General features: G+C 62.5%; 8 protein-coding genes across 8 annotated transcripts in view; 6 read left to right on the forward strand and 2 right to left on the reverse strand.

Annotated features, from left to right (window-relative positions):
- Positions 1-230: 230 nt before the first annotated feature.
- On the forward strand, positions 231-905 carry SDRG_05038 (hypothetical protein; the record flags this gene model as incomplete). Its single annotated transcript, XM_008610733.1, has 1 exon — positions 231-905. The coding sequence occupies one exon, from the start codon at positions 231-233 to the stop codon at positions 855-857; it is 627 nt and encodes a 208-aa protein (XP_008608955.1). The 3' UTR covers positions 858-905.
- Positions 906-1005: 100 nt separating this feature from the next.
- On the reverse strand, positions 1006-1720 carry SDRG_05039 (ubiquitin-40S ribosomal protein S27a). The gene is made up of 2 exons (XM_008610734.1): positions 1632-1720; positions 1006-1551 (listed from the first exon to the last, which is right to left on the reverse strand). The coding sequence occupies exon 2, from the start codon at positions 1540-1542 to the stop codon at positions 1078-1080; it is 465 nt and encodes a 154-aa protein (XP_008608956.1). The 5' UTR covers positions 1543-1551; positions 1632-1720; the 3' UTR covers positions 1006-1077.
- Positions 1721-2425: 705 nt separating this feature from the next.
- Positions 2426-3144, forward strand: SDRG_05040 (hypothetical protein; the record flags this gene model as incomplete). Its single annotated transcript, XM_008610735.1, has 4 exons — positions 2426-2452; positions 2500-2885; positions 2932-2974; positions 3026-3144. 4 exons carry the CDS (start codon positions 2426-2428, stop codon positions 3119-3121), a joined length of 552 nt encoding a protein of 183 aa, XP_008608957.1. The 3' UTR covers positions 3122-3144.
- A 35-nt stretch (positions 3145-3179) lies between these two features.
- SDRG_05041 (hypothetical protein) lies at positions 3180-4691 on the forward strand. The gene is made up of 3 exons (XM_008610736.1): positions 3180-3522; positions 3575-3876; positions 3926-4691. The coding sequence occupies exons 1-3, from the start codon at positions 3235-3237 to the stop codon at positions 4644-4646; spliced, it is 1311 nt and encodes a 436-aa protein (XP_008608958.1). The 5' UTR covers positions 3180-3234; the 3' UTR covers positions 4647-4691.
- Position 4692: 1 nt separating this feature from the next.
- Positions 4693-5554, forward strand: SDRG_05042 (hypothetical protein). The gene is made up of 2 exons (XM_008610737.1): positions 4693-4873; positions 4920-5554. Exons 1-2 carry the CDS (start codon positions 4732-4734, stop codon positions 5378-5380), a joined length of 603 nt encoding a protein of 200 aa, XP_008608959.1. The 5' UTR covers positions 4693-4731; the 3' UTR covers positions 5381-5554.
- A 57-nt stretch (positions 5555-5611) lies between these two features.
- On the forward strand, positions 5612-13778 carry SDRG_05043 (hypothetical protein). Its single transcript, XM_008610738.1, has 5 exons — positions 5612-11275; positions 11325-11492; positions 11540-11747; positions 11795-11932; positions 11977-13778. The coding sequence occupies exons 1-5, from the start codon at positions 5664-5666 to the stop codon at positions 13735-13737; spliced, it is 7887 nt and encodes a 2628-aa protein (XP_008608960.1). The 5' UTR covers positions 5612-5663; the 3' UTR covers positions 13738-13778.
- Positions 13743-14114, reverse strand: SDRG_05044 (hypothetical protein). The gene is made up of 2 exons (XM_008610739.1): positions 13905-14114; positions 13743-13859 (listed from the first exon to the last, which is right to left on the reverse strand). Exons 1-2 carry the CDS (start codon positions 14040-14042, stop codon positions 13785-13787), a joined length of 213 nt encoding a protein of 70 aa, XP_008608961.1. The 5' UTR covers positions 14043-14114; the 3' UTR covers positions 13743-13784.
- A 596-nt stretch (positions 14115-14710) lies between these two features.
- Positions 14711-15414, forward strand: part of SDRG_05045 (hypothetical protein) — a 5151-nt gene continuing 4447 nt past the window's right edge. Inside the window, exon 1 of the mRNA XM_008610740.1 lies at positions 14711-15394. Coding sequence (XP_008608962.1) covers positions 14726-15394 — 669 coding nt within the window. The 5' untranslated portion in view covers positions 14711-14725. The remainder of the gene's footprint in view (positions 15395-15414) is intronic.

The raw sequence follows: 15414 nt of genomic DNA on the forward strand, positions 1-15414 counted from the left end.
TGTATCAGAGACATGCATCGAGTCGCATTTGGCAGCTCGAGATGCGAGAGCGCCTGCGAGAGAGCCAGCACCACCGCGGCGCAAGCATCGATGGCACTGTGATAGGCTAGGATTCGGGGTGATGGACCAAGATGAACTGGGAGGCGGCGATGGGCTTAGCTGTGCGCGAGCTCATCGAGCGGGTTTGGCTTCTTGCTTGCGCAAGGCCGGGACGTGGCCCACTTGACAAAATGACGGACGCGTGGGAGAAGATGCTCCTCGAGTGTGCGCTCGAAGAGCTCGAGACCAACTACGCGGCCAAGAAGGTCGCGCTTCGCGAGGCGCACGACGCCAAGCAAATCGCCCAGCAGGCCCAGCAGGGCATCTACACCGAGGGGCTTGCGACGTACAGCCACATGAAGCAGAACCAGCTCGACGAAGCCCAGACGCACCAAGCCGATGCGCTTGACAGCAAGCAGACGGACCGCGTCAGCCGCGAGCAAGTGGTCGAAGGCGAAGACTGGCGCCTTCTGCGCCAAGAGCGCGATGAGACGGGCGCCTCGGGCACCACGTTTGCGCGGGCGCGCAGCCGCTTGAGCGATAAGCACAAGGTGCTGGCCAGGGCTGGCGCGGAACGGGACGCCGCGGCGCGCGAGGCCTTGGGGCACAAGCACCAGCAGCAGCGCGCGGCCCAAACCGAGCTCGCGACCAACGAGGCCAGTATTGTTGAAGACACCCAGCGCACCGAGCGCCAGTCGCTCGCCAAGCGCTGCGACGATGCCATGCAGTCCCTCGATGCCAAGTACGTTGGTGACGTGCGAGGCGCCACGAGTGCGCCCAACGCCGAAGCGTACGTCAAGGCCGCGTGCGCGCCGTGACCGTAGTCCTATCCGCTGCTAACACGATCTACTTTTCAGAGTCCGCCAACCCTCTACTGCTTTCTGGGTGGGTTGCCAGACTGGGCTCGGGACGCAGATTCTAGTCTGGTACTCGTCTCGATCGAGTGGGAAGATACAATCCAAATTACTTTCAGACAGGATCATGTTATGGTCGGAAGTCGTCGGCTACATCGTTGTGCAAGGTCGGGCAGGAAGACATTTAGTTTTCCGTCGAGAACTTGTACGTGACGTGGCACTTGCCGCAGTAGTGGCGGTCAAAGTGCGTGGCCATGAAGACACCGGCGCCGCACTCGGGCGACGGGCACTCCTTCTTGAGGCGCTGGATCTGGCCGTTGTCGTTGACCTTGTAGAACTTGAGGACGGCAAGCTTGACGTTCTTGTGCTTGCGCTTGACCTTCTTCGGCTTGGTGTAGTTCTTCTTTTTGCGCTTCTTGCCACCACCACGCAGGCGGAGCACGAGGTGAAGCGTCGACTCCTTCTGGATGTTGTAGTCGCTGAGCGTGCGGCCATCTTCGAGCTGCTTGCCGGCGAAGATGAGGCGCTGCTGATCCGGCGGGATGCCTTCCTTGTCCTGGATCTTCTGCTTGACGTTGTCGATCGAGTCCGAAGGCTCGACGTCCAACGTGATGGTCTTACCCGTCAACGTCTTGACGAAGATCTGCATGATCAAATTCTACAGAGAGACTCCCAATGAGATCTTAGCTCGTACAACTACGGAAGCCAAAGCTTCCGATCCTCATTATACAAACGCACCTCACTGAAAGTAATTGCAGAATGACCTCCGACGCCACTTTGCACCAACCGCGCTTGCCGCGCCAGAACCAACCACTCGCGGCTGGCCAATGGCATCGCGCGCTGGCCGTAAAACGCACCTACTTCCGAAATCAGAGGGCGCATTGCGGTGCGGCTTCTGCAATACAGGTGCGTCTATCGTGATAAAGGTGCGCTTTGCAGCCGACCAAAATGGCTCGCTTGGACCTGGCCAGGAACACCTCTGTCAAGCTCTCAAGATGGCATACTTAGTAGCGCTAGATCGTCGTAGGCATAGCACGCACAAGGTTGTTGTTGGCTGCAGTTGTCATGCGAAAAGCATCCTAGTATAGTGTCTACTACGCGGGACGTGCTGCGGGGTTGGCAAGGCTGTTGGCCACGCAAAGGACAAGATCCTACTTGGGACTAGATACTACATTTTGACGAAGCGATGCAGCGTTGGGCTTGGTTAGCGCCGTATCGGTGATGGTGTGGTAGCTCAGGCGTGATCAGCTCCAGGTGTGGTGGTTTCCTGATGAGAGAAGTGCTGATTCGCTGTCGTCGTGCCTTGGTGGTGGGTGGGCTTGGATCGGCAGTTGAAAACCTACCTACTCTACCTACTCTTCATCGCACGCAATCTCTTGCTTGAAGTACGGCGTGGGACTCGGCGTTCGACGTCTTCGGTGCGAGACAGAACCAGTTTTACCGATTGTCCAGCATGGGGGTCTCGCTTACCAGCACAGCTTGATGCCTCCTGCATAGCTCTCCATTCTGCAATCGTCTCTGCTATGACCACCATGAATGTGCTCTGGTCGAGCTTCGAGGTGTGTCCTCCATGCATCTCGACGAAACCGCAACGAGTATGTCCTAGGACCAAGCACTACGCGCGGCCATTGCAGTCCTCGGCGGCTGCCGCTGGGAGCAAATTGCGCGCAGTTGCCCACGGCGGTCGGCACTCGCATGCAAGCAACGCTGGAAGATGCTGCAGACCCAAGGCGCCAACAAGCGGGCGTGGAACTCGCGCGAAGACAGTGTGTTGATGGCGCTTGTCCGCCAATACGGTCCAAGCAGGTGGGCGCTAATCGCGTCGCACCTTCTGCACCGCAACGCCAAGCAGTGCCGAGAGCGCTGGCACAACCAGCTCGACCCGACCATTCGCCACACCGAGTGGACCGGCGCCGAAGACCGGTTGGTGTTGCTGCGGCAGCACGAGCTCGGCAACAAGTGGTCTGCGATTGCCGACGAGATGCCGGGCCGGTACGTACATCTACCGCAGCTCCCATTCTCACAGTGTCTTTGCCAGTACGGACAATGCCGTCAAGAACCGATGGCACGCGTCCATCAAGGTAGCGTCGTCGCCTCGTCCACCTACGCTTTATGTGGACGGCTGTGTCTAGCCCAAGCGCGCGACAACGACGCCAGGAACGACCGTGCTCTTCGCCGACTGGGCGCCGCTCGCGGCCGTCGACTGGACTTTCTTTTCGTATCAATAAGATCTTGAAACAGTGTATTTCCAGCGTTGGACAATGTGGGAACTGTGTGGCCAGTACCGTTTCGGGTTTTGAGTTTCGAGTCTTGAGCTTCGAGTTTTGAGTTTTGGGTTTCGATGCCACCGGCGCACGTTCAGCCGCCGACGGTCGAGGTCGTCTTCCTCGGTACGTCGTCCATGATGTCGTCCGCAACGCGCAACGTCTCGGGCATCGGCGTCTCGATCGATGGCGACTGCTGGATCTTTGACGCTGGCGAAGGCATTGGGCTCCAGCTCTCGAAAGCGTCGCTGCTCTTGAGCGCCGTCTCGCGGATCTTTGTGACGCACATGCACGGCGACCACATCTTTGGGCTCATGGGCCTCCTTCTTTCGGCGGGCAACGGCGGCGTCGCCCGCGAGATACAAGTATGTAGGCTATCGCCATTCTCTCGCGGCCATGTCATGGCAAGCATCGTAGGTAGTCGGGCCGCCGGGCCTGCGACGATACCTGCGGCGCAACTTTGTCGAGTCGCAGTCCAACATGAAGTGTGCGCGGTACTATGTGGACGAGCTATGGGCACCGACGAGCACGGAGCTCACGTGCGAGTACGATCCGCTGCCGTTCGAGCGCCAAGGCGCCAACGTTGTCCCGAGCGACGATGGCTCGTGGTGCGTCCCGTGCCCGCGCCCGTCGGCCTTTCATGTACGCGCTGCTGCGCTCCGCCACACGCTCGAGCCATGCTATGGCTTTGTCATTCAAGAGCATGACTACCCTGGACGGTACTGCATTATTGCGTCCGTCGACCGATACCGATTTGAGTGTAATTAGGGTGCAGTTGACGCCAGCGCTCCGCGCAAGACTCCTTCGCGACGACAACGCCGCCTTCTTGCGCGCACACTACGGTATGGAGAACCCGCTCCAAGCCCTGGCGATGGTGCAGGGCAGCGACACGGCGAGTGTGACGCTGGTCGACGGATCGCTGTGCCTGCGGGACATTGCCGGCCCGACGCGGCATGGGCGGCGGCTCTGTATCCTAGGCGACACGTGCGACTCGCGCGCTATCGCATCGCTGGCCGTCGGCGCTGACGTCGTCGTGCACGAGTGCACAAACGCGTTCATTGCCTCGCTGGACAGCCAGTCAACGACGAGCGAAGAGGTCGAAGCCCGTACGTTTGTTCACGGCCACTCGACACCGGCGATGGCCGGCCGGTTCGCGGCCGCGGTGGGCGCCTCGCGCCTCATCCTGACGCACTTTAGTCGACGGTACCGTGACGACGCCTCGGACGAGATGACGCACGCCATGACCGAAATCAAAACGCAGTGCAGCGCCTACTTTACCGGCCTCGTGCACTGCGCCCACGACCTGCAGCACATCCGCTTGCCTATGCGCGAAGAGCGGACGCGGGACCTGGTCGCCGAGGGCGCCGAGGCCGCGCGCGTCGCCTCATCAGCAGCCGACGACGCCAAGGCAGCGGCGATCCGCTTCTTTCGTTCCCATCCCACGAGCAGCGACGGGCACACGTCGCATGCCAAGCGCCTGTTGTCGTGAACCACAAGATTTTCGTTTCAATAAAGTACGCTGTTGACTCGACTGTCGTAAGTCCGCTTGCTGGCCACAACGAAGATCGAAGAGGATGGCGACAGGGTTCGCAGCGCTCTCACCGACGACGCTCGCCGATGTGCTTCCGCGGACGCAGGTCATGCGCTACAACATCCGGCCTCTCTGGGCGTGTCCGCGCATCACCGGCCCTGCGTTCACGGTCCGCTTGTCGCCAGGTACGCGCGGTCCGTCTACTCGCCGCTCATGCACGACGACGACCAGGCGACAACTTGATGCTGCACGCGGCCATGTACGAGGCGCCGCCTGGTAGCGTTGTGGTCGTGCAGTCGGGCGACATGGCGTTTGCCGCGATCGGCGGCAACGTAGCTCGGATCGCCAAGGAGCGCGGGCTCGCGGGCCTTGTCCTCGATGGGCTCGTGCGCGATATCGCTGAGATCCGCGACTTGGCCTTTCCCGTCTTTGCGCGGGGTATCGTCCCCGTGCCGGGTACGAAGGTGCGCGTTGGCGAGCTCAACCAGCCCATCGTCTGCGGCGATGTGCACGTGCAGGCTGGCGATGTCGTCGTCGCCGACGAAGAAGGGATCGTCGTTGTCCCGGCGGCGTCGGTCGCGACAGCCCTCGCGGAGGGCACCAAGCGGCAGGAGAAGGAAGCGCGCGAAGGCTACGAAGCGTGGAAGCGCAGTCACAGCGCGCGGGTCCAAGCGGCCTTGACGCGTGCGTAGCCGCCGCCACGTCAGGGCGAGCGCATGGACTGATGTGGTAGCCTCTCATTGGCTATAATTCAACATATCCGTTTTCGCAGAATCCGTTTCAAGGGTACCCGCTTCCACTCGTGTCCTATGCTGTGCTGCAAGATATGTAATGTGAGAGGTTTTATAATGTGCAGAGGACTGGGGTTGGGAGGCCTCGACCACGCCGTGCTGTAAATATGTATTTATAGAGGATTGAGCCAAGTATTTTTAACTTGCGGTTCTTTTGCAGCAAACGAGGAAACAGGAAGCCCGCATGTTGCCGGGCCATGGACCTCCGCGGCAGGGTCATGGGCCCCGCTATGGACCTCCGTCCAACACGTCGGAAGGGTGGGAGGTCGTCGACCAAGATGGCATGACGATGTCGGCCCGCGCCCATGCACCGAGATCCCCGCGGACGTCGTTGTTGACCATCAACCCGAGCGCGACGCCCTCGACGCGCAACAAGCCCTTCATGCCCCCGCGCGATGGCAGCCGGTATTCGGTGCCTAGCCACGTCGTGGACGATCTCCTCACGGAGCAGCGCATGAAGGCCCACCACACAGCGACGGCGGCGGACCCGCTCTCGCTCGGCATGTCGGACGTGGATCTCTTCGCCGACGACAATGACAGTGCCCATGGCTGGGGCACAGATTCGCCATCGCACTTGCTCGGCCACGACGATGACCTCGAGTTTGATGATGACGACGAACCCACAACTGCTCCGCAAGTTGCGGTGGCGCCCGCGGTCGAGGCCGTGGTCTCGGACTGGCGAGCAGGCAGTGACTGCCTCAGCCCGACGGCGCCCGAGGGTGCGTTTGGTTCCGAGCTGGACTTTGGCGACGACGAACAAGAAGACGACAGCGCGTCGGAGGCTGCGTTTCCGACCAACGAGGCGCCCACCGAGATTGCAGCGGCAGCCTCGAGCACCCATGGCAACCAATGGCAGTGGCATGGCGATGAACACAAAGATACCGCTAGCAGTATCTCGTACGGCGCCGGCTCGCCGTTGCGCTCGATCACGCTCGGGGCGCCCGTGCCGTCGACGAATGTTCTCGACCTCAACGATGACGTCGATGCCCCCGACAACGGGTGGGGCTCGACGGACGACCTCTCGCTCTCGTCGTCGCCGCGGTCCGACCGCATGTCGCTGGATGGCCCGCCGGACGCGTACCTCAATGAACCCGACGTGACGCCTGTCGATATCACCGGTGCGGACGACCACACAGTGTTCGGGACCGAGATTGCCGTGGCTACGGTGGAAGCAGCCGCGGCGCATTCACAGTGGGACGAGCCGCCGGCCATCGACGAGCCGCATCCGTCGTTCGTGCACGACCAGCAAGAGGTCGCCCCACACGATGTGCCACTCGCTACCGCATTTACGGATACCGACACGCCGGCAGCCGCGTGGTCCGCAGATGAGTCGCTGGACATTAGCGAGGACGAGAGTAGTGCTCCGGTGGTCGACGACGCGGCAACACCAGCCGTCGCAGCGGTCGCGGATGCGCCTGAAGCAGGCGTCGAGCCCGTGGCTGCCGAGGACGTTGCTGCGACGACATTCGAGTCGTGGAACGACCACGAAGCGCAAGATGGACCGAACGCACACGCTACCTGGCACAACGACGAGACCGACGCACCGTCGAGCGAGATGCCGGACCTCGCTGTCACCGCCGAGCCGCCCGAAGTCCACGCTCCCTCGTACGCGGAGCCGGTCGTGAAGACGGAAGCGCCCGTCGAGTTTGCCGAATCGAGCCGTGACGTTGGCGGCGAATTCGACCATGAGACACACAAGGACGACTGGGAGCCGGCCGCTGACGCGGCCGCTGCGGACTCGCTCTTTGCGTCGGCATCCGAAGTTGCGCTGGACGGCGAGGGCCATGACGAGCCGAGCATCATGCCCGAGACTCAGCACAAGGACATTAGCGCGGCGTCTTCGCACGAGGTTCCAGCCTCGGTGTTTGTGTCGGAAGCCAGCGACGGTACATTTGCTCAAGAGACCAACCCGGACTACTTTGGTGGCGAGTTCAATAACGAGTCGTACAACGAAGAGTGGAGCCCGTCGGTTGAAGAGGACGTGGTTGTGCCGTTGCCCGATGCACGAGTGCCAGTCACGCAAGAGAGCGAGTCGACGCCAGCGACCGTTCAAGAGCCGGCTGGCGACGCAGTCTTAGCGCAAGACACCAACCCGAGCTTTGGCGGCGAGTTTGGCAATGATGCGTACAACAACGAGTGGGGCTGGAACCCGTCGATGGACGAAAGCAACGACAGTGGCGTGCCTCAGTACGAGCAAGAAGTGGCGTCCGTGCATGTCGAAGAGCTCACGGCCGATGCGCTGTTCGTACCAGAGACAAACCCGGACTTTGGTGGCGAGTTTGGCAACGACTCGTACAACGAAGAGTGGGGCTGGAACCCGTCCGCCGACGATGGCGCTTCGTCCGTAGTCAGCACGGACGTGACCGAACCGACTCTTGTTGAAGCGCCGACCGTCGAGACTGCCACCGTCATACCCGAGACGAACCCCGACTTTGACGGCGAATTTACCAACGAGCCGCACAGTGAAGAGTGGGGCTGGAACCCGTCAGTTGAAGACGATACCAGCGTGGTTGCCGTCCCGCCGCCGACAACGGTGGAGTTGCCCGCTGCTGTTGTGCCGGTGGCAGAACCCGCGGCCGACGCGCTATTCGGCCAAGACACCAACCCGGACTTTGGTGGCGAGTTTGGCAACGACTCGCACAACAACGAGTGGGGCTGGAACCCACCGACCGACGAAAGCAACAGCGATGGCGTGCCTCAGTACGAGCAAGAAGCGGTACCAGTGCCCGTTGAAGAGCCCACGGCCGACGCGCTGTTTGGCCAAGACACCAACCCGGACTTGGGTGGCGAGTTTGGCAACAACTCGCACAACAACGAGTGGGGCTGGAACCAGTCAACTGACGATGGATTCTTGGCGTCGCCAGCTGCGCCTCCCATGGCTGCAGTGGAGACACCCGTCGTGTCGGCTCCCACCGATGCCCCGACTGTCGAAGCTGCCGCCTTTGTCCCCGAGACGAACCCCGTCTTTGGCGGCGAGTTCAGCAACGAGCCATACAGCGAAGAATGGGGCTGGAACCCGTCCATCGACAGCGACCATGGCTTCTCGTCGGCGCCAGCAGCACCTCTTGCCGTGGAGTCGCCGGTCGTCTCGGCGCCCGTCGACGAGCCCTCCGTCGACGAGATGTTTGGCAACGACACGAACCCGGACTTTGGCGGCGAGTTTGGCAACGACTCGTACAACAACGAGTGGGGCTGGAACCCGTCGACTGACGATGGATTCTCGACGACACCGCCCGCCTCGGACACGTGCGTTGCGCCAACAGACGTCGCTACGGCGCCAGAAGATAGCGCGGACGCCGCTTCGTTGTTTGCGTATGCATCGCCAGCGTTCGACCAGCCGCAGCAAGAGCAACTCGACACGACGCCTTTTGACGCGCACTCGGCGTCGTCCCTGTTTGGGCATTCGGCCGTCGACGGCAGCGGGTTTGGCGGCGATGAGCCCGTGTACGATGCTTCACCCCGCGGCGACCAGCATCACTTTGGCGCGTCCCACGACCCGTGGTTCCCGCAACAGAGCGATGCGTCGGCAGACGTTGGCGAGGCCTACTATGGGTCGGCGGCCATTGGGCTGGCGCCGCCGGTCGCCGAAGACACGGCGGCATCGTCGCTGTTTGCCGGCGCAAGCGACGATGCTGCGGCGTCGTTCAGTCACGCGCCCGTCGACAACAGCGCCGACAGCCTCTTTGCAACCTCGCCGGACGCTCAAGACGTGTCGAGTCTGTTTGGCGCCTCGGCCGACAACCACGGCTTTGACGCTGGGTTTGAAGAGCACACGTATGACTACGGCGCTGCCCAGCACGAGCACGCGTCTATTGCGCAAAACCACTTTGAGCAGGCGGCGCCCCACGAGCAATACCATCACGACGCGTACAACTACGAAGGACATGCGTACGGGGAGTCGACGGCCTTTGACGCGCCACCGATGGCTGGTTTTGATGCCGCAGCGCCGGGGTACGACGCGCCAGCCCCACTGTATGAAGCTCCTGCTCCGGTGTACGAGGCACCCGATCCGGTGTACGATGCTCCCGAGCCGGTGTACGATGCTCCCGAGCCGGTGTACGATGCTCCCGAGCCGGTGTACGATGCTCCAGAGCAGGCGTATGACGCTCCGGCTCCGGTGTACGAGGCACCCGCGCCGGTAGAGGAAGCACCCGCGCCGGTGCATGAAGCGCAGGCACCGATGTACGAAGCTTCCGTGCATGCAACATCGTTTGATGCTCCACCAGCGTCGAACGCGAGCCCGGCATACGAGACACCAGTGGTTGCATCGACAATGCCGGTTTCAACGCCAGCGCCTGGCGTGTCGACACCGGCGCCAAAGACTGTCGTGGCCGCGCCTCGCTCGTTGCCGACAGCCTTTGCAGCGGCTCCGCCGTCGGTCACGTCCCCCGTGGTCGAGACGCCTTTTGTCTTTACGGGGCGTCCCGAGTCATACAGCGATATTCCCGACTACCCCGACTACGACGGCAGCGCGGAGGTTGCTGCGCCGACCGCACCACTGCGTCTCGAGCTCGAGGCCGACGACGATGACGACGTACCGATGGCCGACTCGCTCTTTTCGCCGACCAATGGCACAGAGATTACGTTTGCGACCTTTGACGCGGCACCGAGTGGCTTTGGGCCGCCGAGCATGGGCTTTAGCTCTGTGCCGACGGCGTTTGGGACCCCGGCGTCCATTCACGAGCGACCCGCGCCGTTGTCGTACAGCAGTGCACCCATCGATGCGCATGTCGGTAGCTCCGCGCCAATTTGTCATATCGAGAACGCCAGCGTCGTCGCCGCCAAGCCAACTTTGCCGACGCCCTCGCACAATGACGAGCCGAGCCACGATGCGGCCGAATTGTTCGAGTCAGCGCCCGATGCAACCGGTTTCGGTGCTGCGGCATCCGCGTTCGACGCCCCGTCTGCGTTTGACGCCCCGTCTGCGTTTGACGCCCCATCTGCATTCGACGCCCCGTCTGCGTTTGATGCACCCTCTGGCTTTGACGAGGCGCCTCAGTTTGGCGAGTCGGCGATGGCGGATCCGTTTGCTGCGTCGTACCAGCAGTCGACGTATTCTCCGCGCGGAGTGCAGACTGCGGCTACCTACGGCGCTCAAGGCGCGCCCTTTCACCAACACCAGGCCGCGTACCAGCAGCCCGCAGCCGCGTACCAGCAGCCCGCAGCCGCATACCAGCAACCTGCAGCCGCGTATCCGCAGCCAACACCAGTGCCCTACCAGCAGCCGGCGGCGACGTATCCGCAGCAAGCGGCGCCAGTGCCGTTCCAGCAGCCATTGCCGACGCCGTACCAACAGCCCGCGCCGGTTGGCTACACGGCGCCGCAAGCGTCGTACCAGCAGCAATCGTACGCGACAAGCGCCAACGCGTACGGTCAACCCGCTGGCTATGCACAGCCGTCGTACACGCCCGAGGCAGCACCCGCGTACGCGCCAGCGCCGGCGGCGTACGGGCACCAGCCTGGCCATGCACCTTTGGCCAGCAAGCCCAAGAAGCCGTCGTTCTTTGTGCCCAAAGCGCAAGCCGCGCCAACGACATCGTCGTCGTACGAGCCCGCACCGCCGCAAATGAGTCGTGCGCTCAAGAAGCAGTACCAAGCACCGTCAACAACGACGCCGACGACGGCGCCTGTGCCCTCCAAGGCGCCGGTGCGGACGAGTCCGTCGTACAAGGATCCGCGGGTGCTGCCGCCGTCGGCGCTGGTGACGTTTGGCTTTGGCGGCACGATCGCGGCCATGTTTCCCAAGCGCAAGCTCAAGCTCAACCATTTTGCGCCGCGCAACAGTCCTCGGCCAACGTGCGTTGTTGATACATAGTTGATACATTTGTCTCATTGGGAGATGTAGGGCGCACCAAGCGTCATTCGATGAGCCCGTGGACGACGGCGAGTTGCGCAAGGGCCCGATCGTGCTGTACACGATGGACCAGCTGCACCCCAAGGACGCGTACTGGCAGCGCATCCAAGCCTTCCCAGGCCCGCTCGCGCAGCCATCGACGACTGACGACGCCGTCTTGTACGTCTGCATGCATACATCACAGTGGACTCACTTGGTTGCTGTAGAAAGTACTTGCAGAGCCAAGGGGCGTTGGCCGTCAGCGACGACGCCAAGCTTCTGTGGGAACTCGTCGAGGTGTTTGTCAAGACGCACGGTCGCATTGCGACCCGCGACGCCCAAGCCCCCGAGATCCTCGTCTTGCAGCTGCTTCAAAACACCCTCGCCCGGCGGCCGACATTGTCGCACGACGTCCACACGCCATCGATCGTCGCCGTACGCTGACTCCCAAAGTGTTACAGGTATCACGTTTCTTCGACTAGTCGCCCGACGCGTCGCACCGAATGCGTCAGCTGCTGCTCGCCGGCGACCGCCAAGGTGCGATCGAGGTTGCGACGGCCGCCAACATGTGGCCGCAAGCGATGCTGCTTGCGTCGTTTGTCGATCCCGAGGCGTACAAGGTATATATATCGCATTGCGATCCATTGAACATACAAGTTTGTAGGCGGTCGTCCAAGCTTTTGTCGCGAGTCAATATACGCCGGCCGACCCGCTCCGGTCGCTCCTCTTGCTCTTTGGCGACTTGGGCGAGAAGAGCGTGCAAGAACCCGTGCCGTTGAACGCGGCGGCGTCGACGTCGGCCGCGTCACCGCTGCTCGCTAATTGGCTCTCGCACGTGGTGATGTGGATCGCCAACCCGACTAAGGACACGAACGCGGCGCTCTTGAGCCTCGGCGACCGCCTTGCGACCGAAGCGCAGAACGTGTACGCCGCGCACGTGTGCTATCTCTTGGCCGGCGCGCCGCTCGAAGCTCCGTCGCCGAGTGCCCGGCTCGTGCTCCTCGGTGGCGCGCACTCGGAGGCGCGGTCGTTTGTGCGGCCCGAGACGATCCACTTGACAGAAGTCGTCGAGCACGTGACCAAGCCGTCGCTGCTCATGCCGCTGCAGGGCTATAAGTACATTTATGCGTCGCTGCTCGCGGACCTCGGGCGCTGCGACGACGCGTACAAGTACGTGGACGCGATGCGCAAGCAGTTGGAAGCGATCGGCGCCAAGCAAAAGCTGTCGCCGTACCTCGACAATGTCAAGCTCCAGCTTGACGTCCTCGAAGACCGACTCAAGTTGCATCTGGGCCAAGACCGCGTCGAAGCCGCGGCCGTGAAGGAGTCCAAGGGCCTCTTTGCGTCGCTCCGCGCCAAGATCGACAAGAAGCTCGACGAAATGGTCAACGACGCACCGCCGCCGCCAGCGCCCACGCAGCAACATCCGTCGTCCGGCCCCCACTCGGGCCAGCAGAGCTTCCCACAGCACCTCTTCCCGCCCGCGCCAGGCTCCAACCACAGCAACTTTGGCGGGCCCGGGTCCAACCACAGCGGACCCATGCACGGTGTGGCACCGGGCTCCAACTCGATGCGCCACCAGTCGTCGTTTGGTCCGAGTTCCAACAGCAGCCAACACCAGCAGCAACAGCAGCAGCAGCAGCAGCAGCAGCACCACCAGCAGCAACACTTTGGCCCTGGGTCGTCGTCGTCGTCGGGGGTGCTGCCACCGCGGGCACCGAGCGTCGGACCCGTCGACGCGCCTGCCGTGGCCGCGACGCCGCACCCACCGCTGCATCGGAGCCACAGCTTTACGCAAGAGTCCAACTCGTCCAAGCTTCCGGCCGAGTCGCCGCAGCTCAAGAAGGCAGCGACGGTGGACGAGCCCAAGAAGCCCGAGCCGTCGCCGGCCAAAGCCAAGGCCAAGACACCGCCGCCGAGCAGCACCGGGTCCAAGAGCGGGCGCAGCATGTGGAGCTTTGTGCCTTCGTTGGGCATCAAGGAGTTTTTGATGAACAAGCTCGAGCCCGTCGGTGATGCAAGCGTCGTCCAGCTGCCCGACAACGAGCCGCAGCCGTACTTTGACAAGGAGAAGAACCGGTGGGTGTTTCCGTCGGCCGGTGGTGTCGACGACGCCGAGGACGAAGCACCGTCGGCGCCGCCCACGAGCTTCCCGGCCCCCGCTGCCATGTCGGCGCCCGCGTCCCAAGCCACGAACGACCCGCTCGCCGCCTTGATGGCACCGCCGAGCCGCGGGCCGTCGGCGCCGGCGTCGCACGACGGCAACCCGCTGAACGCGATGATGGCACCGCCCGCGCGCACGGGCCTCTACGGGTCGCAGCGCGGGTCGTCGCGTGCTGTGACGCGCAAGCCATCGGCACGGCCGCAGTACGCGGTCTTCAAGCCCGCGCCGTCGTCGACCGACGCGCCCGAGCCCGAGTCGTAATACGCTTACTGTAGGAAGAATAGACATTTGCTTGTACATCATCTTGCCTATTCCTTGGTCGTCTTGCCGAGGTCGTCGACCTTGAAGAACTTGTCGAGCTGCGCCTGCGTGTAGCGTTGCAGCTAGCATCTCCATGAGAGGCCATGGACGAGACGGCTGGCACGTACCGCGGAGAAGCAGTGGTCTTGCTGCGGCAGGCCCAACGGCGTCTTGTACTCGGTGAAGAGCACGAGCTTGACGGCGATCGCAGAGCAGAGGCCGATCGAGAAGACCTTGACGGGCTTGAAGAGGCGCTTGTCGATCATCCTTCGAGAGCCGACCAAAAGTTAAATGTCCGGATACGAATGGCTATCCGGCGCCGCGGTTGCATTCGGCATGTGCCGAATTGAATCGTGCTCTTGACATGCAAATCATCCTCGTCCAACACAACTGACGCACGCGCCGATCGACCTTGAGCGCATCTAGAAGAGTAGTAGCTTCTCGTCGTTGCTGGCAGTTGCGTTTGGATTCGTCTGCTTGGGTGGTCGAGCACCGAAGCCACTTTGTCGGCAACGTACGCGGTCCAGAAGAGAAGCTTTCTCTGAGGTCAGCCATAGCCAGCGTCGTCTTCAAAGAACGAGTGGCATTGGCGCCATATTGAGCTGGCGCCAAGCGGCTCACCTGCACGTTTCTTCCTGTGGCAGCGAGCTGCGTGGGATGATGCTGGACACTGGTGGACTCGAGTCCAAGTGGTCAGTCCAAGTGAAGCGAGTTTCCGCATGCAGCGCTCGATTCCTTGAGGCCGCATGGGCCACGCAGCCATACGTGCATGCATTACAAAGCTATCGTACCCGCAAACTGTACCCGCACCGACACGTCGCTTGGGCGTCGGCGGCCAAGTGGCGTGCCGAAAATACGCTACATTCGGCACGAACGTGGGATATCCGGATATCTATCCGGTCGAGTGTTGGCCCTGCGCCATCTTATATTGCGCAAGTTGCCAAACAAGATGGATCGGCGGACGAGCACGTCGTCCCGGCGGCCGCCGCAGCGCCGCAGCACATCGTCGGACGGCGACCACGAGGAAGTGCGACCGGCCATCGACCATGAAGGTATCCTCGAGGCCATGGGCAGCGTCGTCTTTGAGCTCGACGTCGACGGCGTCGTGACCTACATGAACCACCGCGCCGAGCGCGTCCTCGACTGCTACGCATCCGACAAGGTCGGTATGAGATTCGTCGATGCGTTCGTGCCGGCGACGCTCAGCGACGTGCCATTAAACCGCGCCAACATTGAGAAGCAGCTCCACGAGGTGCTCTCGCTGGCCGAGACGGTCGTCTTCCAGTGCGGGCTCAAGACCTGCGGGTCGCCGTCGAACCTCGTCGACATGCTCCTGAGCGCGGCGCCGCGCCTGGACAGCCAGCGCAACGTGCTTGGGTGCGTCCTCGTCGGTACGGACGTGACGAATCACTCGAGCGAGAAGATCTCGTCCGAGCACGTCTACTCGCGCATCTTGGAGCGGGCGAACGCGCCGATCTTTGGCGTCGACGTGCAAGGCCGCGTCAACATTTGGAACAAAAAGGCCGCTGAGCTCACGCAGTTTACGGCCGATGAAGTGCTCGGGAAGGACCTCGTCCACGAGTTCATTGCGCCCGACTACCGCGACGCGGTCGGCGCAGTGCTCTCGCAGGCGCTCGA

The sequence above is a fragment of the Saprolegnia diclina genome (genome assembly GCF_000281045.1).
Source record: "Saprolegnia diclina VS20 unplaced genomic scaffold supercont1.13, whole genome shotgun sequence".
Lineage (NCBI taxonomy): Eukaryota > Oomycota > Saprolegniomycetes > Saprolegniales > Saprolegniaceae > Saprolegnia > Saprolegnia diclina.